Raw genomic sequence first — 23884 nt, 5'->3', positions numbered from 1 at the left:
TCACAGGCTGGTCATCTTGTGTGACTCATTTTAGTAATTAAACACACGTTTAACTGGTTCCATGTTGGCCACAATCAGGAAGAAACTTTCACAAAGTTAGGTTACAGTTTCTGCCCTCCAGGGGTAAAAAAGGTATGCTGTGGTCCAGAGATTCTCAACCTTTGTCTGCTTTATGTTGCCATAGACTTTACATGTGCAATTCACTGCCATCAGTAACTTCTCTTATATGTCTGTTTCTCGGTCCTGGCATGTCGTGGGTTGAGTAGGCATTTGGTAGCACTGCTTCTGGTCAGTCATCAGTACTTTTAGTCTTGTTCTTCTGTAAAACAGGAGGCCCTTTGCTGCCATTTATCTTTTGGTTCACTGCTTAACAGCAAACATTTGAGAGTTTTGTGTGCTAGGCACAGATCTGTGGGCTTTATATCAGATTATCTTCTCCTTAGTTCTTGCCTCTTCCTAGTGAGCTGTTTCAGATGACATCCATGCTTTTATGTCCTACCCAGACCTTTCTTCTAAGCTCCAGGCCAGTCCCGTGTCTCCAGTTAGCTAATAGACATCTCTGCCTAGATAACCTATACAATCTTCACACTTAATTATGTCCCAAACTGTTTTCCCTTCTGCATTAGTCAGCATATATTTGACCAGCTACTGTGTTTGGTGTTGGGAGATCAGAATTCCCTGTCCATAATGATATACAGCAAGAAAACCTCCATGGTTTATTCTGAGAATCATTTATATGTAAGAATAAAGTCAAACTTCTACTTTAAGCCTAAGGGTCTTATGGTCTGAGCCTGGCTTTTACCCCTCACCTCATCCCATTCTCTTTGCATCTTACATTCTAGCCACATGGGCTACTTCCTGTGCCACCCATACGTCCCTGCTTTGTTTACCTCTAAGTCCCTATTCTTCCTTTAACCTCTGCTTTAATATAATTCATGGTGTCAAGCAGGCACTTATTCTATGTTTGCCATGTAAATGTCCATGTATGTCTGTTATTATAATGGACATTTTAAAAAACTTACGGATCAGAAATGTGATTCCCATTTTCAAAGAATTTCTAATGTAGGGCAAATGTAATTTATATATATTTCCATGGAAAGTAAGATTTCCCATCACAATACAACATTTCTTATATTACAATAAAATGTGTGATCCAGTGAGAAAGTCTAGATACTCTACCTTTGCAGAGAGAGTGCATTCTGACACACTGTAGTCTAAATAAGCTGCACATGTTGTTCAGGCTATAATTAATCTTTAGTAACAGTTGCACATTATTTCAGGATAAAATATAATCACAAAACACTAACCATCTCTTTATTATTTAGAATTAATTTACCCATTCTTGGTTTATTAAAAAAATTTTTTTTTAAACATTTGTTTATTTTTGAGACAGAGACAGAGCATGAACAGGGGAGGGTCAGAGAGAGAGGGAGACACAGAATCCGAAGCAGGCTTCAGGCTCTGAGCTGTCAGCACAGAGCCCAACGCGGGGCTTGAACTCACAGACTGTGAGATCATGACCTGAGCAGAAGTCGGACGCTTAACTGACTGAGCCACCCAGGTGCCCCATTCTTGATTTAAAAAAGAAATTGCCAGCCTGTTAATTTGCTTCCATTCCCTCTCCTGCTCCTGTTGTATCCTAATGCCAAATAAAACACTTAAAAGTTAAGCAAACAGCCATCATTTAAAATTACATACATCATCTTTGATTTACCCCCTCTCTTTTATTACCTACGCCTAGTCCCCAGATTCAATGAGTTGTTCTTTCAAAATGATTATTGGATCAGAGCATCTCTATCCATTCTTGTTACCACTGTATCATGCAAGCCCTTCATCAGTTTGTTAATTGAACCTTGGGAGTGACAATCCAGTCAGTCTTACTGTCTTTAGGCTCACTGAGCTCTGTATCCCAGGCCTGGGTCCCTTTAGCACACTGGTCAACAGTTGTTAAGATGCTATTTCATACATCAATCATTCCTCTGCTTGAAAGCTTTCAATTGATCTCTATGGCCTAAGAAGTCATTTCAGAGTCCTGTTAGTATTCACAGCTTTTCATAATTTGTCTCCACCACACTCATCCAACCTTATTTTCCACTGCTCTTTATCTCTAACCTTGCATAACTGATTCTGCTATGTTTATTTCTTCTTTGCAAACGCTTTTCAACCGTTATTCTCCCATTAGTATCTTCCTCCTTAGTTTTTCTAAATCCAGATTATCTTGAAGGCCTGACCCTAGTCCCTCTCTAAGAACCCTTCTCCTGTATCTCCTAGTACAGTGAGCTCTTCCTTCTTGTATATCATCTGATGATCAGTAGCCACAAGATCAGATATTGCCACTGTGCAAAACATTATAATCTTTATAGTACTTTTGTTGTCTTTAGAGCCAGCTGGCATATTCAACATTGGACCTGGATAGTAAAATCTGAGGCCAGCTTTATACTCCATCAGTCAGGATCTACAGAATTTATGTACATTATATAAAAATATTTAGCCTTTTGTACTTAGATTTATGTGATTAGGTCTTCTGATGAGCAATTGGAGGCAGAAATCAGGATTTCCTGGGAATAACTTGGGTAGTTATTCATATATTCCTTCAATAAATATTTACTGAGTACTTTTACTCTGTGCCAGGCACTCTTCTAGGTGCTAGGGAAGCTGCAATAAATAAAAAAGAAAAAAAAAAAATCCAGCCTTTGTGGAGCTTAGTGGGGGCAAATAAAAAATAAAGTCATATAGCAGTAAGTGCAATAAAGAAAAACAAATGAGTGATGGGAGAGGAGATGGGATACTGTTTTAGAAAAGACAGGGAAGACTTCTCTGAGGACACTTTGAACAGAGAATAAACAGGGGTGAAGGGAAAGGGAGAACACTGCAGCCAGAGGAAGAGAACTACATAGGTCTTGAGACAACAGTGTGACATATTCAGGGAACAGTAAAGAGCTTGTGGCCAGTATGGTAGTGGGGTGGAGAGAGAGTGATTAAAGAGGAAGTCAGAGATAGACGGGGAGCTAGATCGTGCCAGGACAAGGACTTGTGATTGTATCATGTGATGCTGTAACTTGGGTAGGCTTTGAGCATTAAAATGACCTGCTCAAAGTACTGTGGCAAAGGATCCTTTATGCTGGTGAATGGAGAACAGACTAGGGATTGATAGTGAAGCAGGGAGAATTCATATGGGATGTACCAGGTGAGAGGCAGATGCTGCCCGTTTAACCAGCCATCATGAAATGAACAAAGGCTTTGTGGTATTTGTTATTTAACATGTATTTATTGGGAGCCCAGTCTGTAATAAGCACTATATGAACACTGGGGATATAATGGTGAGTAAAAGACAGTCCATCTCTTCACAAAGCTAAGAATCTATAACTAATGCTAGTTAATATTCTGTGTTGAACTGTTTCAGGGGAAAACTGTTCTGAATTTACTCTTAAAAACCAAATCAGAAAATATTTCTCTGTTCCTCTAACGGAGTACTTACTTACATAATGGCCACAAAGCAGTAAAATAATGAGGTTCCAAGTTGGGTAGGAGTTACTGTCATGCCTATGGCTTCTGAGAAATCAGTGCATTCTTGAGTTACCTGAAGGTGAACTATTTTATTATTTCATGTCCAGGAATAGAGATCTCAAGGTCTGCATTGTAGCTTTGAGGTGGACTGAAGGGGATTGAGAGCCTGTAGGTTGGTTTGTATCATAGTACTCTTGATCTTTATCATTGGCCCGTAGCTCCGATTACTAGAACTACACCTTCAGTCCATTAACCTCTAACTGAAGAAGTCAGTGTACTTTATACCAAGTGAGTTAACTGGAATTAAACTAACTTGGGATGGGCATTGCACCCAATAAAAATCTGGTAATTTTATATTTTAGATCTTGCGAGCATGTATCACACCTATTATATAAAAGCAAGCAAATCACGTACTCTGCATCATTTAGTTCTCGGAACAACCAACTAAGGAAAGTACTGTCATGACCATTTATAAGGAAAATGAGACTCAGACAGATTACTTATAATACCTGAGGGTGCAAAGCCAGGTAAACATTATATATCAGGGCTGCAATGCAAATTCTTGACTTCTGACACTGTACTTGTAAAGACTACCTACCCTATCTTTACTCTCCAGTTACTACCATTTCAAAATAAAATAAGTTGTCTCCTGACTTTAATCCTTCCCATTCCTCTTTTCTTATCCTCTCCCCACCCCCAGCTGCACTTAACCTCCTTCCTAATTTACTATGTCAAAGAGAAAGAATTTTTTTTTTTTTGAGGTGAAACTAATTTCCCAAAGTTTCAGGTCTACCAGCAGTATATGAGAATACTCACTTTATCATATTCTACAATAACCAGGTAAATTACCTATTTATATTTCTGTTCTTATAACTGTATGCACTTTTTAGAAGGACATTTAATGTATGATTTTTTTAAGTCACTTTTGCTGCACTGAGGGTTGTAATTAAATAGTAGACCAATCTAGTTGATAGGCAAAAGTATCTAGAGGTGGGGGTGCCTGGGTGGCTCAGTCGGTTAAGCGTCCAACTTCAGCTCAGGTCATGATTTCACGGTCTGTGGGTTCGAGCCCTGCATCAGGCTCTGTGCTGACAGCCTGGAGCCTGCTTAAGATTCTGTCTCCCTCTCTTTCTGAACCTCCCCCATTCATGCTCTGTCCCTCTCCATCTCTCAAAAATGAAAAAACGTTAAAAAAAAAAAAAGTATCTAGAAGTAATTCTGCTATATGTAAAAGTAATGTAGGCCCAGTGCATCCTCCACTTTAACTCCAAGGGTGCCTGAAGCTGCTTAAGTTTTTTGTTTAATTTCTTTTATATGAGGGAAAAGAAAAATAACTACTGGATTAGAACACGCAACTACTTAGGGATATACATAATTTGAGTTTGTTGATGTTGGCTCTGGAAGGGTGTTGCAAATCTTGATCTTCTAGGGGCCTGAAAAGGAGTAATGAAAAAAGAATAACAATACCTTTACTACTTAATGTAAGTACTTGAGGTCTGGCACAATATTTATCATTATCAAGTCCCTTTAATTTTGCCTTTTAACTTCAAGATAATGACAAATCTTTTAATATACTTGCTCCTGTATCCAGAAAGATCTTGGGTATAACTCCAGTTTACCTGCATAATGCAATCAAGTTAAAACCAAGTAAGATAGGGAAGACAGGGAAACTTAGGTTTAAAAAGAAAATCACTCGGGGGCACCTGAGTAGCTCAGTTTTACCTCAAGGTTTGTGAGCTCAAACCCTGCACTGGGGAGCCTGCTTGGGATTCTCCCTCTCCCTCTGTCTCTCCCCCCTCCCTCAAAATAAACAAACATTTAAAAAAGAAAAAAAAAAAAAAATCACTCTCAAAATGGAATTTGGCCAATGCTTAAATTTGGATTTTAAACTTGTTATATGGATTTATGGCCTCTAAGGCACTTTTTATTCTTATCCTTAATTAGTGAAGTAATTCATGAACACATTTCCAGAAACAAAGTTGCCAGTGTCCTGCTCTTTCCTTCAGTGGAGTCATTTGTTTTCTTACTGTGCACAATCACATTTCATCATCAGAACACATAAAGAATGTGTGTTCTTCAATTAAACTTTTAGAATATAGCTGCTCTTTTGTAGCATCCTAGAAAGGTTTGTAAAAATATGAACCCATGGAGACAGAAATAAACTATCTTTGCTCCTTTTCCATATGGGCCAATATGAAGGAAAAAAGTGCTCTGGCTTATGAATTGGAAACATTTTTAATTCTAATTAAGTGACAGGTTAAGAGTATTTCTTAAACGCTTGCTCTTTTTACATTGTGAATCAAAGGGGATTATTTAAATGTGAAATTCTAAGCAGGTGTGCTAGAAGACAATACAGGCCTAATGGTTAAGACCATGGATGGACTTTAGTCTGACTTTAGACTTTAGCACAGACCTGTGCTGGCATTCTGGATCACCATTTATTGGCTGTGTGACCTTGTGCAAGTTTCTTAACCGTTCCGTATACTCCTTCATGTGTAAATGTGACTGACAGTACCTATATTTCATAAGGGGGGGGCGGGGCGGGAGAAGATTTAAATCAATATGGAAATCAGTATGTTAAATGCTTATAACATAGTGCCTGGCACACAGCACTTGGTGGCAATTATTATAAAAACAAAACCTTAAATAAAAATCATAAATATTAGTGTTATAAAAATTCAGTGATTAAACATTTCCTTTATGATGAAAAAAAAAAAAAAAAAGATTGCCAAAATCATGAAGCAGCTTAAAAATATGTAACTTTGTAAATAATTACACGTGAAGTTTCTTTCCGAAAGTAGCCCTAAGTTTGAGCTGGCTGTATTTTTGCTTTAAAATGTTTTGGTTACCACGAGACTTGACATTTAAAGGAAAAAAAAAAAAAGGACTATTTGTCATGCATGTTCTAGCATATGCTAATGGTTTTGACACAGTACACATAGATGTTAGAAAAAAAAATCCCAATCGTTGCCATTTTCTCACAGTTGTAAATACAACTATAGATGACTGAAAACACATAGAACACTTCTATGGGTACTCACCACTCTAGTGAGTCACAGCACCAAACCATGCAAGTCTTGAGAATTCTTGTAGGCTTAGAATGTAGTAGAAATGCTAACTGTAGGGGAATTTATAATATTTTGGAAATATCTGCCAAACAAAACAAATTTGGCATTTGCCAGTTTTCCATAGGCATATTCTGGAATCCCACCCACAGAAATCACACTTGAGGCCGTGGCACGAGCGGTATCTGTGAGGTTAGTCAGTACTCTCATAGTTGACCATACTTTGGGGATGTGATCACCTTGCTTTCTCATTGACCTTCACTTGGCAGCTCTTTCAGAAGTGTTTGTGCTGATTAACACTTAAGTGATTTAAATATCAAGTTAGCCATTTCTAACACACATAATAGTGTTTTAGTTGTTTTCTTGCTTCTGAAGCAGCCAACTTCCTTTTGGCTCTTTACTACTCATTATTGCCCTCAAAAATAGCTCTTCAATTGAAATTGTGGTTTCCTGGCCCATTCGGTTAATGTATTTCTCCCAAGTCTATAACCAAAAGACTGGTTACTACACACCATGTTTCAGAGCAGATGAAAAATCCTTATGTTTTCACTTAATCCTTCTACTAAACATTTGAGGCAGTCTCCATGCGAGCTGTCTCCCCTGCAGTCAGTATGTGAAGGAGCCTGATCCCCAAGACATAAACCTTAAGTTACCAGACACTTGTGCCTTATAGCTTCATCATTGAGATCTTCCAAGATAGGTGTAAAAAGCAAAGGATATTATTTCAGGGACTGGAAAAAAGCAATACGGCATTTTAAAGCAGAATGTGTAAAAGTGGAGCAATACTCAGTTTTATAGTTTTTTGTTTCTTTAACCTATCAACTGAGACATGCTTAATTTTTATGACTACATTTAACTGCCTTTACTGTAACCTTAAAAATATTAGTTCCTTTGTCCAGGGCTTAAAAATAATCAGGAAGAATTCTCAAGCAAATCTGGGTTTAAAAATATTCTGTCCTGTTCTTTTGTTCAGAATTCTTGGGAACTGGTACGGAGGAGAAGAGAACAGAAGATAAAATTCAGTTTACTTGCTAGAAAGAGCGTTCATTTTTTTCTTTACTGGTAAAGTAGGGAATAAGTGGCAAGGTATTTTCTCTACCACAACAGTAATTTTTGCTTTGAACCTCATGAACCCAATGGTACATCTTCCCTGGGCAAGTTATTTAAAATGTTGTTATTATCTCTCATGAAACCTCTATGTGTTTAGCCCTAAATGTTCACTCTTGTATTGTTTACTTAAGGAAAGAAACATATTCTAGTTGACTTAAGCCTTGGTCTATTTTGTTATTAAACTGAACAATTAAGTTTTGCATCAATCTGTATGTGCCATAGCTAATCTCAAACTAGCTCATTTTTTAGTCATCTCTAGAAACGGGGATTCCTCTTTCTAGATCTAATGTTATGTCCAAGTGTTTCTGTCACAACATGGCTAAATGCAGGTCACCACTTAACTTTTGTGTTAGTTTGTTCACGAATGAAAGGCCAGTGTGGTTGAAGCATGTGTGAAGGGGTGGTAAGGCTGGTGTGAGAGGAGATGGGAGAGAGAGATGGGGAACCATCTAAATGAAACTGACATGATGTGTTAAAAAATAAAATAAATCACGCTGGCTGCGCCGGAGAAAAACCACAGGCAGCAGAACAGGAGGTAGACTAGAGGCTCTTCTAGTAATCCAAGCTATTGGCCCAGAGTAATTGTGGAAATGGAGAAGGGGACAGATTCAGGACATGTTTTACAGATAAAAATTTACAGGACTTAGTGACAGACTGAATATAGGCTCTAAGGAAAAGAGACATTCAGGGCACGCCAGGCCTGATCAGCAGTTCATGCCACTGCAATGGCTGCTTTAAGTCTACGCGATTCCTATTCTGATGGGTCATTGCCTTTGCTGTATTTGATGATCCAAGGTTTTGGAGAGAAACAAGGAAGAACAGATTTACAGGAGAAAAAGCAAAGTTCTGTCTATTTATAGAACATTTCCAGACTGATGGGACTTTAAAAGAGCATTCATGCAATTTTTCTAAAACATTATTCAAGTAGTAATAATGCCAGAAACATTCTAGACAGAAAGGTTTCCATACTGTTTCAAATAACAGACATGAATCTCATCCCTCCTATAACTTAACATCTACCCACTAACGAATTAGCAAAGTTGCTGTCATTTGACAAAACCTGGAGAGGCTTTCTATCAGGGTTTCTCAACTTCTGTGCTACTGGCATTTATATGGGATAAGCCTTTCTGTGAGGGGCTGTCCAGAGCACTGTGGGATGTTTAAGCAGCATCCCTGGCCTGCTAGATGCCAGCAGCACCATCTCCCTGTTGTGAAAACCATAAATGTCTACAGATGTCACCAGATGTCCCTGGGGGGAAGAATCCTCTCCAGTTAAAAACCAGTGGTTTACACTAAGCAAAATTTTATAGCATGGTGCAGACAGTAACAAAACAAACATTTATGACCACTTGTAAAACCCTTTTATGCTACTAGTACCGAGGACAAATTGGTTATTTTTTTAAAAACCTGCTAAAGTTACAAACCATACAAATAAATGCCTCAAATTTAACTTTAAGTTACAGATAAAGCCACTGAACAGTTATCTGCTGTTGGGCCACGGTCTTGAGTAGGAGTCCACTGACTGGATTTCTAGGTTGTCATGGTACATGATGCATTTCCTACCATTTTTAGCTTCAGACATTTTAAAATGGGGCAAAATTGGATTCTGCTTTCATTCTTTTTATCAATACATAAATTTGTCCAATCTCTTACATTTCTCACCCATACTTCATATAATCTCATTTTGGCTGGCGAGGGGGTGGGGGAGCAACAGCTTTTATTATAAGGGTTCTTAATAGTCACCCTAGCTTGTCAAATAAAACCAGTCTTTTATACTCACAGTTCAAGAACTGCTGAATATTTCATTAAATTACATAATTACCCTATGTAATACAACAGATTCAATGACCACTGCTCTTACCTCTCTTCAGGCACACAGCTCATCTGGTGTGACAGAAGCACACGGTGCTATTAGAGATCAGCCTCCTCCCAGTACACCAGGTCATGAGTAGTATTCCTATCCAGCCAGTTTTATCAGGGGGCGATTTGTACCAAACACTATGTAAAATATTCTTGTGTTAGTTCTTTTAATCCACAATCCTAAGACACAGGTATGTTAATATTTTTGTTTTGAGAATACTGAAACATGGAGATGTATCTTGCAGTAGGTTACAGAGCTAATAAATAAAATTTTTACGATGAAAACCCCCAGCATTCTCACGTGTGCTTTACCATTTCATCACAAGTCCAAGGCCGGCGGGGGGTTAGTTCTCTACAGAGCACTGGGCTCCAGTCTGGTGCACCATCACAAACTATACTGTTGAGTCTTGACCCACCATCTTCTTATAAATCCATCTCCTGGAACAATTCAGAGGACTGATAGGAAAGCTAAGTGACTCTGAAGTATCAAGTCCATATATTTAGGGCCAACTCCAATACTGCCTGTATTAATTTCCTATTGCTCTGGTAACAAAGTACCATAAACTTAGTGACTTAATCTCCCCCTCCATCTTCCAAAGCCAGTAACATAGCATCTCCCTGACCATTCATCCAGTCACATCCTCCTGACTGTGAACTTTTCTGCCTCCCTCTTGCACTTTTATGGACCTCTGTAATTACGCTGGGCTCACCTGGCTAATGCAGGATAACCTCCCTATCTTAAGAAAATGAGGCTTAGAGCCTTGGGGCACAGCTCTGGACCAGTCCATTCCTGTTCAGTTATAGTAACTATATCATTTTCTGAAAAATGTGTGGCATTTTATAAGGAAACAAATTGTGAGGTGTTTCACTTCAGAATAAATACTAAATCACTGGTTCCATCTCCATAACACAGTGAATTAAATAACACAAATCACATCTTAAAAGTCATTTATAAGAGGTATTGGCTGAAAATGGCTATAGGAAGTTATTCCTTAGTTTATAATAGCAAGGAGATGGTCAATTAAATGTCAGTACAATTCTACAAAATCAGTAGGTTTGGCACAAATAATTCTTCCAATGATGGCCTTATAAATAAATTTAGTAGTATTAGAACTTAACCTCTGATATTTTTAACCCTGTAGTTTAGCTTCCGTAATAGATGTTTCCAATGATACTTTTCTAGATAGCAGAGTTTCCTTTAGATTTTAGGTCATGTGTTACACAACTTTTGCCCTTGTTGTCTTTATTTTTAAAAAAGAAGTATCTGAGGACTCACATATAATAAAGTACAAGTAGAATATCCTATTACTTTTTGCTGAAGATCCAACAGGAATCTATTAAATCTTCAGCAAAAAGTAATAGGATATTAGATACACGAAGACAGAATATACATAAAATTGTTACTAAAGATCCAATGTTTAAAACTGTTGTAATGGTGTGAATTTCCCTGAGAGCAAAACCTGAGACAAGGAGTAAGATGCAGGGGATTTCTTGGGGAAATAACCTCAGGAAGCAAGAGTGAGGGAGTGGGGAAGAGTGAGGGAATGATAAATGAAGTGGGTCTTACTGAGCTAGTTACCTCTGTGGACGGCAGGGTCTCCATCCCCCAGAGTCCCTCTGAGGAGCCATGCGCTTCAGAATCGTCCCTCTGAAGAAGACTGAGGCCTTTATCCACCAGATTACCTCCTCTAATGGTAACTAGAACCGTTTGATGGGCACTAAAATTTAAAGTTTGATATGAGAAATCAGTGATGACTGAATTGCTTATTAAAACCATCCTCCATGTAAATGGATCAAATGTATAATTACAGATATAGTGGAGTCCTTTACTCTTTTAATAGTTTGATCTTTGAGTTTAATAGTTTTAATAATAGTTTGAGATGCATATAATCGGTCTCACCGAATTCCACAAAGTTTTAACACAGAAGCTTGTATTTGTTATAAAATGCATTTGATACTTGATTCTGTGGTAACCAAGTTCAAAACAATAAGTGTTATTAAAGCTTTCTTTTTAGGACTCCTCCTGAATGTACAATTTTAAATGACTAAAGGATGTTAAAGGGATTGATCGAACTATCATTCCCTTTATGGGTCATGTTCATCCAGACTATCCAGACAATGGCTTTATTTTGATCTGCCTTCCAAGGTGAAGGCAGATGAATCTATCTTTTGTTCCCTGGGATTTTTAAGTTTGTACCTATCGTATACACTTAATGGAAAACACCGAATTGAAAACAGTCACGGGTCACTGCCACTACCGACTCAACTTCAAAAGCTGCTGTATGTAAGACTGCTAATTTCTTTAAAATCAAGTACACATGAATTCCAAAAAGAGCTATTAATAAACCTTCGTGATTTCTAAAGGTAGTAACTTCAAATAAGAAATTAAAAGGGCAGCAGTATTACACCATTTAGTGAATACCTATGTGCCTGGCCTTTTGCTCACTCCCAAACCTGCAAGGTAGACAGAATCTCTTTACAGATAAAAGAACTGGATATCAAAGACTAACCTGCCAAGCATCACAAAGCTAGTAAATCTTGGAAAGGAGATTTGAAGCTTAGCGTCTCATTCCAAATGTTTTTCCACTGACATATTAAAAAAAACACTTGAGTATGTTCTGTTTCCATTTTTACTTTAAAAATTACCCAGACTTTAAGAAATCTAAAGAGTAAAATTTTGTTGTCTTTGTGTATTTCAAAACTCGCATTTGAATAGTCCTGTGAAACACTATTACAATGATGATTCTTTTAAAAATAATCTTTTGCAAAGTTAAGGTAAACAAACTTGACATCCATTTTTAATTTCTTATTTTAGGTAAAAGGTTAATTATTTAAATTAAAACTTCAGGTTCCTGAACTTAAAGCAGCTCCCTGATCTGACAGGAAACAAGACAAAGGTATCATTTACAGATCAAAAGGTCAATCAAAAGACATTTAAAATAACTGAGGAAGACCTCACTTTAAGAATTTGAAAGTTCTCTACCTCTTTTCATTAATTTTATTTACTACTGTCTGTCATAGGAGATGAATATGATGTATGTGCCATTTGTTTGGATGAATATGAAGATGGCGACAAGCTCAGAATCCTTCCTTGTTCCCATGGTATGAATAATTACATACTGCTTTGAGTTTACACGTAATTTGTATTTAGGCTCAGTATTAGAGGAGGAGACAAAAGAGTTATTGGTACACTATAGGCCAGGTCTTTTAGTAATTAGTGGTGTCATTAAAGGATGGAGGTAGATTTATAAAAATTGACAAACTTTTCTTCTCTTGTCCATACATGATACTTAATAGATCAGAAGAACGTGAATAAACATGGCAAGAAATTAAAAATGTAATGTTCTCAACCACAATATACTATCTAAAAGATGTGTATTTTGCTTTAACAGCTTATCACTGCAAGTGTGTAGACCCCTGGCTAACTAAAACCAAAAAAACCTGTCCAGTCTGCAAGCAAAAAGTTGTTCCTTCTCAAGGCGACTCAGACTCTGACACAGACAGTAGTCAAGAAGAAAATGAAGTGTCAGAACGTACCCCTTTACTTAGACCTTTGGCATCTGTCAGCACCCAGTCATTTGGGGCCTTGTCGGAATCCCGCTCACATCAGAACATGACAGAATCTTCAGACTATGAAGAGGATGACAACGAAGATACCGACAGCAGTGATGCAGAAAACGAAATTAATGCACATAGTGTTGTAGTCCAGCTGCAGCCTAATGGTGAACGAGATTACAACATAGCAAATACTGTTTGACCTTCAGAGGGTGATTGGGTTATTTCCTAATAAATGTTTATTTAGGTATAAAATTTTTTTGCTCCCTTCAGAGATTCCTGTAGAAATAACTTATTTTTTAGTATTCTATCAGATTACTGAAGGTTTTTTTGATCTGGTATTTATCTGCAGGAGTATACTTCATTTCACTGATAACTAGTAATAGACTGGTGCCGTAACTCAAGCATCAAATCAACTTTTCTTTTGGAATGAACTATAGCCAAAACATTAAAAAAAAAAAAAAAATTCCTCCGTATAGCTTGCGGTTAAGACCTAGATCACAGTATGCAAATGTTTCGTGTTTTACACACAAGGTCAATGCTGTGGCCACCTAGCATGAGCTAATAAGCAACTTCCATTTGCATAAAGTTTACCTAGAGTTGTTGAGTTGGAATATATTTGTTTTTGTATTTTCCCAAATTACCATCACTCATAGGGGTAACAATTTAGTATTTTTCCTTCTATCAATCAGCGCCACAAAGAAACTCAGTGCTGTCTTTTTTCTTTCTATTCCCAAGTAGTCTTATCCTGACAGGAATGGTCTGTACTAGTGCAGATTTCATAGGTTTGTTTTTTCCCCCCGCCAAGGTTTTAAATACTATAGTGTTATGTATGAATTTGATTCATCAGTTAAAATAACATGTCTCTGGACTTGACTTACTGAATTGCAGTATCCTTAAGGGTTTGTGTTATGATCAAAAAAGAAAATGCTGTATAAAAATACCAAACTTCAGCAACTGTTAATACTCTGTTAATACAGATCATACCTCTTAACAAAAAGCATCTTATGCTAATTAGCCCTGCTAAACTATGTACAGAGGAAATTGTTCAAGTATTGGATTTGAAAATAATTGCTTATGTTTAACAGAACTAATGATGTATTTAAATAATGTATTATGAAAAGCTAAATTATATTATACATCACTGTAACTATGTAGAAAATATAGACTTACGTATAATCAAAATGCTAAGAATTTTTATATGGCCTTGTATGAAGGGAGTTTGAATGTTAATAAACACGTTTTCCACTTTAAGAAATGGCAAATATTTGTTCTACTGTAATATTACCCACATTAGCCTTATTTATATGCACAGTGCTACAAAGGCATAATAATTAAGGTAATTTAGGTCAGATAAAACCACCACCTTAGAATTCTATACAAGGTAACTGCTCACAACCAATTGGGGACCCCCCCAAAAGTTAAAACTGCCGCCAAAATTCATTCCAATAATAGTGTACATTATGGTACATTATTGTAATTATGGTACATCCTTACAGTAGACTTCTATACAGCCTTGAAATAATAAATGTCTGGATCAAGCTATATTGACATGAAAAATTTTTAGTCAACAAAACGTATCAGAAAATACGAAGGATACAATGTATAAGAGTCTAATGTGAAAAAAAAAATTAAGTTTAAGAGAAATGTAACACAACTGGGGAAATTTTACTTTCTGAACTTCTTTTTGAAAAAATAATTTAAAAAATAGTTATTTCCACATAGGAAAATAAAAGGCTGAATTCAGTATCCACCGACACCAGGTCATCTCACCCCCAACCTCCTTTTACACACAGGCCTGAGAAACAGATCGCCGGTTTATTATAGTAGTGAAGCAGAGCTTTGGAATTTGATGTACTTGCACACTCCTGACCTTTCCAAACCTGTTTGGTCATTTGTACAATTTCACTGAACCTAAGGCAGGGTATGAAGACAGAACACTGCACTCAGTATCTGCCACATGAATACAAAATAGATTTTATAATTTTTAAGGTAAATAATAAAAATATACCTAAAACCATTTTTTAAAAGGGAAAGTTAAAAGTGACTAAAATATGTACTATTAAATGTTGTATCCCTTCAGTCCTTAAACTACAGATCCAAGACTTGGTTCCTTTAAACTTAAGTCTTGGGGAGTTTTTCTGAGGAAAAATTGCCCTCCTTTTTAAAATCTCCAACTGTTACTTTTAGTGGTCAAAAAAAAAAAAAAAATTATGAAGTGTCAATTAACAACTGTCTAGGATTGTTACTAGTTTTCTTAATATTCATTGAGATTTCTCATAATTTCTTCTTGGTGGAACTATATAGCTTTTTAAATAAGACATTAAATAAAATTAAATCTAATTTCTATTAAAAAATACTTCCCTAATTTAAAACTTTTCTGATTGTATGAAAGTATAGTTACATGGAAACTTACCCCAGAGATGAATTTATCTTGATATTTTGCCTTCAGAAATACCTATGTAAAATACATGTATACATTATACACTGTATGTGTTTACACTGTATGCAACATGTTTATTACCTCATTGAACATTTATCGGTGAACATTTTCTCATGTTATTCAATGACTGTTTTATTCTCTGGACATAGAATAATTTATTCAACCCATCACTCTGAAAGTTAAATCTTGCAGTTTTCCAAGTTTAGTTATTTTAAGTAACTTGGTGTGATGGGCATTCTGGTATACAAATTTGTATAGCCCCATTTTCTTAATCTAAGTTCCTAGAAGTATAAAGATACATGTATACATTTTCATAAGTGTTTTTTGTGGGTAGGGGCCAATGGCTAGTTTCGTCATTTACTATTTTAGCAATACAGTTGCCCTCTCTCATTTTCTACTCCCCTACCAACACCAACACACACATCCCTTCAACCTACTTATAGGTTCATTAAGGTTTTCACAGTTTTGGTCACTGTGTGTTATTACTTTTATAGTATATTATTACTGTAAAATATCAAATCATCACAACCCAACCACCCAATTTTCTTTGGACCCATCTTTGGTTCATAACTGGGATCTTAACAGGTGAAGAAATTAAAGTTTTTGACTTTCAATTTCAAGACATGCCCAACTACCAAAGTAGCCCCAAACTCCTTATCTTCCATACTTTTATTTCCCTGTATATACTAATTCAGAACTAATGCCCGACAACACTGTCAAAAGAATTTTTAATTATGAACAGTGTATTTTAAGTAACGCAGAAATTCCCATTACCTAACCCATTTCTCAAAGGGTAGCACACAGGCCACTTAAAATCAATCAGGCTGACCTGGCAATTATTTCTAAAGGGACTTCCAGAGCCCACAATCTGCATTACAACCAGCTCCCCAGTTTTCCTTAGACCCCCCCCCCCCCAACTTTTGAGCATTCCTGCTCTGAGCTTGACAGTTCATAACCAGTATTAAACATTTGCTAAACTTGAATACATCCCAGGGACCTTATGACCTATAAAATTAAACATGACCATTACGTTGTCATAGTTAACAGGTCACTCCAAAGCCAGACACTGCAGGAATATCCCAATTATCTTACATGCTGCCTAAGGAAGGTCTTGTCTTATGGGAATCCCAGCTGCTTGACTTCAGCAATGCCAATAGAGCTTTCAAAGCTAAATAAGTCACATGACAGTTCAACACAGAAGAATCCACAATGCAGAAACCCTTCTTGGCACTGGGCTCCTTATTGCTCACTAGATTTCACATCTAGAGACCAGCAACAAGAAAAAAATATTTAATTTCTAGTAGGCAAGTCAATTTTCTTCGCACAAACCCAAAGATGGCTAAAAGCCTTTAAAAACAAAACAAAACAAAAAAACAGATCAAAGCCCATTAAAAAGAAATTCCCAGGCACTCATTTTATCTATAATAAATACTACAGGATATGGAATGCTTAGGCCATAAGCTCAATTTTAAGACTTTATGCTTGTAACAGAGCCTGGCCTATTCTGTATATTCCAATGTGTCAAAAATCAACTGTAACAATAAGACAACAATTTACATAAACAACAGGAGTCTAGAATATTTGGTTGGAATAAATTTATTTCATCTGTCTGTAAACAAGGTGTTTAATAGTTATGGCATTTTTTTAAATGCATATTAAATCAGATGAGTTAGACTGTATCCCAGATGTAACAAAGTGCAGGGAAAGAAATGGACAAATCAGCAACAAGATTTGTTTTTAAATCTGTACATTATCCACAAGGCCCAAACAATAGAAGCAAATACTAGAATGTCCCTAAAGTAGTGCCATTCGAAAGAAACCTTTAATAGGTCAGTTAAAATCCATCTCACAATAGCAACAGTTCATTTTAACAATAGTATGGCACAGAACACATATGAAAAAAATTTATCACAAGACAGCCAAGTCCACAATAATGCAACTTCATATAAAAACTCAAGCTGCAAATAAAATTGGTCCTATGAAGAACAAACTGGACACACTCCAGATGGTTATGTTGGGATACCTAATGTCCATAATGGCAGCCTTTTACAATTTTACTAAAGAATAGAGCTGGTGTGCAAAGAAAAAGGAACAAAAATCTGAGCTATTGCAATGATGGAATGTCCCTGGGGATTCGATCTGTATGGTTACTGTAAGGTCGTGGGAGGAAGTGCCTTTTGCTCTTGTTTTGCAGTTGCACTCTTCATATAGCTTGTAGACAAAAGGTCTGTCTCTACTCAAGTGCAACAACAATACTAAAAGCAAACTACTGCAGCTTTCAATAGCTCATCAACAAAAGGGATATTACTTGGTTAAATAAACCAGGCAATGCATAAAAGATGGAAGCAAACCAAATACCTATGTGCAAAGGGAGAAGGGTGGGAAAAGAGGAGTGAAGGAAAGATGCATGCACTTTTTCCTCCCAACCATGCGCTACAAAAGGAAGACTAAATGAGCTAAGTAAATGCTCAAAGTGCTGAAAAGACATTGATCAAATTAGAGATTGTACAACCGGCACCTTGCTTAATATTAACTTATTTTAGTTATCAATATCCCATTAATTGCTAAGACAAAGTGATGCCCAACTTGGCATGCCCCCTCCCCCCGAATTTCAAGGTATCATGCAAATCATTATTGTGCTGCAATTATGTTGCCAGATAAGGGTTGGTTACATACAGTGGTTAACATACAAATGATCCATTGGGTAAACAGGAATCGCGACATTAGAAAATAGGTAAAGAAAAATTAGCTACCATCTACAGTCTGGTAGCACTGTGACCATAATTGGGGTGGTGATGAAGACAGTTGCTAGGTAGATGGGGAGAGGCTGCTTACACATCAGACCTCCTCAGGTATAAAGCGAGTTCATATGCTTTCTTGTTAAGTGTGCCTCCGTGGACACCTTCCTTTCCCATGACTATAACCAATGCTGGAGTACACAGGGAAACAAAACAAAAGTGAACAGAATTATTTAAGGGGGGGGAGGGCAGAAAGAAAGACACCTTTCCCCACCAACAGAGGGATACAAAGGAGACACAGGTTCATACCCCATCACCCTGCATTGCTAATAAAATTTCCAGAATTAAGACTCAAGCTTACAGCTAGGAAAGTTTAAGAGCAATTTTACCCTAATACTTAACAGTCTGCCTAGCAGCTAGAACCCAGAGTCTCTCAAGTATTTTGCCATTGAGTATGCCTTCTTATTCAATCCGCCTCCATGGACCCCTTCTTTTCCCATTACAAAGACCAAGACTGAAAGAGAAAGAAGAAAAGTGTTTCAAAAGAAGTGTTAATCAAGAGAGTCACATAAGTTTTAGCAGACAGAACCCCGATTAATAAGTTAACATTAAGTTAGTTTTCCGTGAACTGTCAGGCACTGAAGTCATCTAGGTCTCCAAAAAGGAGAACTTTCAAACTAGTAATACGCTAAAAACACTGTTAACTGCATCTTGGAAGTCCAATCAGTGCAGCTGCAGTGCTCTATAAAAATATTTTTACACTAAGAAAAAAAATGTGTGATCATTTCTATTCTATTTTAGGGCAAAAAACTTCTAGTTAGTATGGCAAATTATCAGAACAGCCCCCAAAATGTAAACTTACAAAACTCAGGTGATTATTTACAAAATTCTCCCCAACTTTAACAGGCTTCATTAAATACAAACCATTAAGTCTTACCACTGAGACTCAATGTGTCTATTACTTCCAGAGGAAAACCAAAACCAAATTTTAAATAGCATTTTCAAAGCCATTCAGAAAAGACCAAGTAAAAAATACTTAAGGCTTGTGCTTACTGATATGCTCATTATGCTTTGCTTTTGAGTTGAAAATCCTGGAACAGGTTTACTATTTCCAACAACAGGTTCTTCTATGATGCAATTCAGAGGTCTATCCCCAAAATACATGCAGAAGTCAGATTTTATACTTGCTACCACTAGAGGTCAGTAGTGCTGTAGAGTATATAAAAATCTCATTCTGGTTTTATGTCACATGGTTAATACTTCTTTTTAACATATTTATCTGAAGTCAACTAATGTTTAGAGATTTGTCTACTACTTCAGTTATCTAATTTTCCTACAGAAAGATACTTTAAGTGTCAACTCACACGAAAACAAGAGTAACCTTTAGGATAATCACAAGGAGTTGGTAGAACCACTGGGGCAAATAATAGCTACTCAGAGTAGCTTCAAGTTCATTCACATGGTAGATTTGGTTTTAAAATCAGCTGTGCCAATTCTATCTGAGGCTACACAGCCCTCTTAATTTACAAAATATTTACACAGGTTAATACATTTAAATGTATTTGTAAATCAATTACATGTCATAGTAAACCTCAATTTTGGAAGTTTTTTCCAAAAACGTAGTGAGACACAGTGAAACAAGAATTTCTGCAACGCTGAAAACAGTCAGGAAGCAACCAGAACTTCTGGACCAAGTGTATAAATGAAATATAATTTCCTACTTTTCAAATTTAAATCACAGACACGCTCTGTCTTTGAAAATATTCTGGTAAATAGGCAGCTTACTACAAAACCTCATTCTAATTATTTTGCTCTTCCCCAGCAATGTTTCAAATAGAAACATGAGCAAACGTTCATTTTTCCTTTTTTATGCTGAGCAGTGAATAATTAAAATGCAAGAAAAGAAAGAGATGCAAAGGTGAAAGACTAAAAAGCACTGAAGTAACCAAACAATATGAACAGTTTAACAATCTGGATGTGCCGTAAGATTATCATTCGACACGTAAAGCAGTTTAAAAGGCAAATTTGGATTTTCAGTTTACTAAAGCTGAAACTGAAGAGTTGATGTGAATATTCTATTTCAGAGTAAAGTCAGGATCTCAGAGGCTGAGCTGTATATGCAGCTGCTGTAGAGTAGGTAAGTCTAAAAGCAAGGGAGTGCCTGCCTTCAGTGCTGGGCAGTTCACAAAAACCACCTTAATAGCCATTATGGACTAACACTTTTATTCAAAATGTTAAGGAAACTGCTTAATAAGTTGTAGCGTGCAAATTTTAACCAAGAGAGTACTGTGCTTACCTCTACCAGCTCTGCCGACAGCAACGTTGTATGTTGGCTCCCCACCTTGACTCTTTGTCCGGATGTCCATTGTGCAGTCACCATCGACGTATAGGCTATCTCTGATCACTGAGCACTTCTTTGCGCCAAGAGTCAAACCGTTGGTAAAGAAACCTTCCCGGTCTTTTCCTACAATCATATCTATTTCTACTGGCTGCCCCCGCCAATGGGAAAAAAGAAAAAAAAAAAGAAAAGAAAAACAACATGAAATTGTAATCAATTCCTTTCAGGCCTCCATTTGGTGGAAAAACTTTGCCAAGATTGTACTACTACTATACTACAAGACATTCACATCTCACTAATGTAAAATCAAGTTTGTCTTTTCTAAACAATTACTTAATCCTATAGGACTACATGTTTTGTAACACTTAAATTTCACAGTTAACAGCGTACCAACTAAAGACCAGTCGATGCAAGGAGAATCTATGTAACTGGCAGCTGACACCAGATAAACTGTAAACTTGAGATTTATAAACTGTTTCAAAGTCAGATGGTACCTAAAATGCTTATGTAATGGTAAAAATTCACCTATAAACTTTTAACAACTGCTTGTCAATCATATTCAGTCACATTACAGTTATGCTGCATCAAACTTAAAAGTTGCTTGGAAGCCTCTTGAAAAAATGCCCATGCATAACAGAGCTTCCTACTCTGCTTTAAATAACTTGAAATATCCCCCGCTCCCCCCCCCCCCCACCATAGTATGAACTTCAAACCTTGGACCTCAGCGCACTGACAAATTCATATTTCCCTCTTTATTTTTCTAACCACTCTCCTTTTCCTCTGCAACTTCCCTTCCCCTCCCACCTCAGTAATCAGTTTTCTTGCTGGGCAAATGCAAAGAGGATTTTGCTGGTAGCACTGCAGTAGGTAATGGTTTTTAAAAAGAGAGAGAAAATGGAGGGAGACTGGGAAAGAAACTGAGGTAGCCACCAGAACCGGAAAGGAGAAAACGTGCATGCTAACATTCCATGAATAAGAAGGAAGGCGTCGCCCCCATCAGAACTGCAGAGTCATAGCAGGCCCCAGCCATTTCCAAGCACACTCCCGCAATCTTCCCAGCCAGGCAGCGGGAACTCACACACAAAGACAAGAGGACTGCAGAAAAAAAGTTGATCACCAGACAGATGGCAATTCTCCATGAGAACTGTGGTCCGCTGCGGTTATAGGAGACCTTAAAGTATTAGCATCAAGGACGGAGTTCTACCCAGATCTTGAACCATGTTAAGTAGTACAGAATAATTAGCAGCACCCATAATAGGGAGCCTGAATTCTGGCGTTTGAGGGGAGGGGAGCGTGGAGCTAAGAAATTAAGGGAATACCCCTGTATTTGTCACAACCGTCACAATTTTAAAAAGACCCTTGTGCGGACAGGGGCAAAACAATAAAGCAGCACTGGAGGTTTAGTAACATTTCCCAAACATGTGGCAACCAAGTCAAAGCCATCAAGTCACAAGAAAACCAGGCACTGTGAAGCATAATCTGCATTAGTTCCTTTACTACCTTCACTAAAGAGGGAGGGACTTGGAGAAGTGAAGTGTGCCCTCGGCCTTCACAGATTATTGAAAGCCCCATAAAGGCACCCCCCCCCCCCTTTTTTAGAGCTATGTTGCGTAATTGGGGATAACGGTGTATCAATGAATCTCCATAGGAGGAGGAGAGAAATCAATGGCAGTTCGCCATCTTGGAGAATTAAAAAAAAAAAAAAAAAAATCCTATGGAACCAGAGCTGAAGTCGAGATTCACGAATCCACCTACGTTGTCGGCGTACATTTCTCTCAAGCCCCAGAGGCCTGGACACCGGCAAACCTACGCAAAGTCGCTGCGAGGATCGCGAGGGCCGGGCAGCCGCCGCCTCCCACAGCCCGCGGCGCGGGCGGCGCGCTGTCCGGAGAACCCCCGCCCGGGCCCCGCGCGCTCCGGCCCCGCACCTCCAGCCCCCGCTTCCACCCCGGAACGTGCAAAGCAAACCTCAGGGCTTGCAAGGGACCAAAGAGCGCCGCACGAGGGGAAAAAAGCCGCCCCCCCCCCGCCCCAACCGGTGCGCGCCCCCTCCCCCAGCTTCACGGACAGGCACTGGGAACGCAGGGGGCGCCTAAGCAGTCAGGGAGCCCGGGAGCCGGGAAGCCAGGCCGCCGCCCCCGCCGGTCAGCGCAGCCCCGGGAGAGGGGGCGTCCCCGGGCCTCGGCCTCCCCGCCCGCCCGGCAGCCGCATCCTCGGCGCCGGACGCCCACCAACACCTGCCGGCGCGGCCGTCCGTGGCCCCACAGCCGGCCGGCCCCGCTCGGGTCCGGGAATGGGAACGGGAACCCGGACCGCCACCGGTCCTCACCGTAATGCTCTGGAAGACGCCCCCGGCCGTGGCTGCCCAGACGTATTTGGCGTCGCAGTAGCCGACAATGGCGGCCTCCTGGCAGCAGCCATCGCACATCAGGTTATCCACGTAGCTCTGCCAACCGGCCATCTTCGAGCCCTTCGCACTGCAGCGGGGACGGCGAGGAGCAGCAGGCGCAGCGGCGGCGGCAGCGGGCGGCGGCGGCGGCGCGGGGGGAGGCGGGGCGGGGGCGGGGAGGAGGCGGCTCTGCGCAGGCACCGACCGCCCCCCTCCCCGAGGAGCTGCGGAGGGAGGACGCGGGGACGACGGTGAGGGACAAGCCGCGGAGCGCGCCCGGCCTGCCTGCCCGCCCGCCCGCAGCCGCGGGGCTGACTAACCAGCGGCGGGAGGCTGCGGAGCGGCAGTGCCGGCGACGACGGTGTCCGCGGCCGCTGCTCCTCACCGCGGCACCTTTCAGTCCTCCGCGGCCACGGCGGGGCGGGCGTGCGCGCGCTCGTGCGTGCGATCCTTCCGCGGCGCCCCGACTCGAAGGGTCCCGGGAAGGGAGGGGGAGGCTGAGGCGGGGGCGCGGAGGGATACCGCTCCGGGACAATCACGGCCGCCACGTGCGGCGGTGAGGTCGAGATGCTGTGGGGTCGCTGGCGGTGATGCCGTAGGCCCGCGGAGAGGGCGGCTCCTCCGTCGCGTTCGGCACCTCAGGGACAGGGGCGTCTGGGACGCCTCCAGTTCCCGCTGCTGGGCCACGATGCGCCTGTCTTCTGCGTCCGGTGGCTGGGGGTGCGGAATTTTGAGCTCGGTGTTGGATTGCGGAGTTGCCCTGGTGATGGGATGTGTTTACTCCTCTTCGTGTTGGGGGTGGCAGTGGCAAGGTCGCCCACGCTCGTCTCGGGCGTCCTCAATAGGATCCTCTTCCCTGGAGCCCCCTGCCCTTTGGCC

General features: G+C 39.5%; 2 protein-coding genes and 1 long non-coding RNA gene across 10 annotated transcripts in view; 1 reads left to right on the top strand and 2 right to left on the bottom strand.

Moving 5' to 3' along the window:
• The window catches only part of LOC144612773 (uncharacterized), a 64435-nt gene extending 53180 nt beyond the window's left edge, over positions 1-11255 (bottom strand). The window contains exons 1-3 of one of the 2 annotated variants that reach the window (XR_013549820.1): positions 11122-11255; positions 9544-9680; positions 4666-5126 (exon numbers count right to left, since the gene is read on the bottom strand). This is a non-coding gene — a long non-coding RNA (uncharacterized LOC144612773). Of the gene's footprint in view, positions 1-4665; positions 5127-9543; positions 9681-11121 lie in introns of those variants that run through there. The other variant, XR_013549821.2, reaches the window with a different exon arrangement.
• Positions 1-14362, top strand: part of RNF13 (ring finger protein 13) — a 163056-nt gene extending 148694 nt beyond the window's left edge. For all 6 annotated transcript variants that reach the window (XM_060638929.2, XM_060638931.2, XM_060638928.2 and 3 more), the window contains 2 exons: positions 12564-12644; positions 12935-14362. In XM_060638929.2, the coding sequence (XP_060494912.1) occupies positions 12564-12644; positions 12935-13299 (446 nt within the window). In that variant the 3' untranslated portion in view covers positions 13300-14362. The remainder of the gene's footprint in view (positions 1-12563; positions 12645-12934) is intronic.
• A 2758-nt stretch (positions 14363-17120) lies between these two features.
• Positions 17121-23191, bottom strand: PFN2 (profilin 2). Of its 2 annotated transcripts, none has more exons than XM_060638937.2 (3): positions 22946-23191; positions 20575-20767; positions 17121-18792 (listed from the first exon to the last, which is right to left on the bottom strand). In XM_060638937.2, exons 1-3 carry the CDS (start codon positions 23075-23077, stop codon positions 18695-18697), a joined length of 423 nt encoding a protein of 140 aa, XP_060494920.1. In that variant the 5' UTR covers positions 23078-23191; the 3' UTR covers positions 17121-18694. The 2 variants fall into 2 exon arrangements, with proteins under 2 accessions (XP_060494920.1, XP_060494921.1); XM_060638938.2 differs by having other exon boundaries at positions 17121-18469.
• Between the last annotated feature and the right edge of the window lie 693 nt (positions 23192-23884).

The sequence above is a fragment of the Panthera onca genome, chromosome C2 (assembly GCF_046562875.1).
Source record: "Panthera onca isolate mPanOnc1 chromosome C2, mPanOnc1 haplotype 2, whole genome shotgun sequence".
NCBI classification, from domain to species: Eukaryota; Metazoa; Chordata; class Mammalia; order Carnivora; family Felidae; genus Panthera; species Panthera onca.
Note: the sequence above shows the minus strand (reverse complement) of the source record. Positions and strands in the feature narration are given on the sequence as shown.

Coding starts and splice junctions, on each gene's coding strand:
- PFN2 (XM_060638937.2), bottom strand. CDS start 23,077: ATGGCCGGTTGGCAGAGCTACGTGGATAACCTGATGTGCGATGGCTGC. Junction 20,768..22,945: donor GCGTCTTCCAGAGCATTACG/GTGAGGACCGGT, acceptor TGGCGGGGGCAG/CCAGTAGAAATAGATATGAT. Junction 18,793..20,574: donor TGTCGGCAGAGCTGGTAGAG/GTAAGCACAGTA, acceptor TTTCTCTTTCAG/TCTTGGTCTTTGTAATGGGA.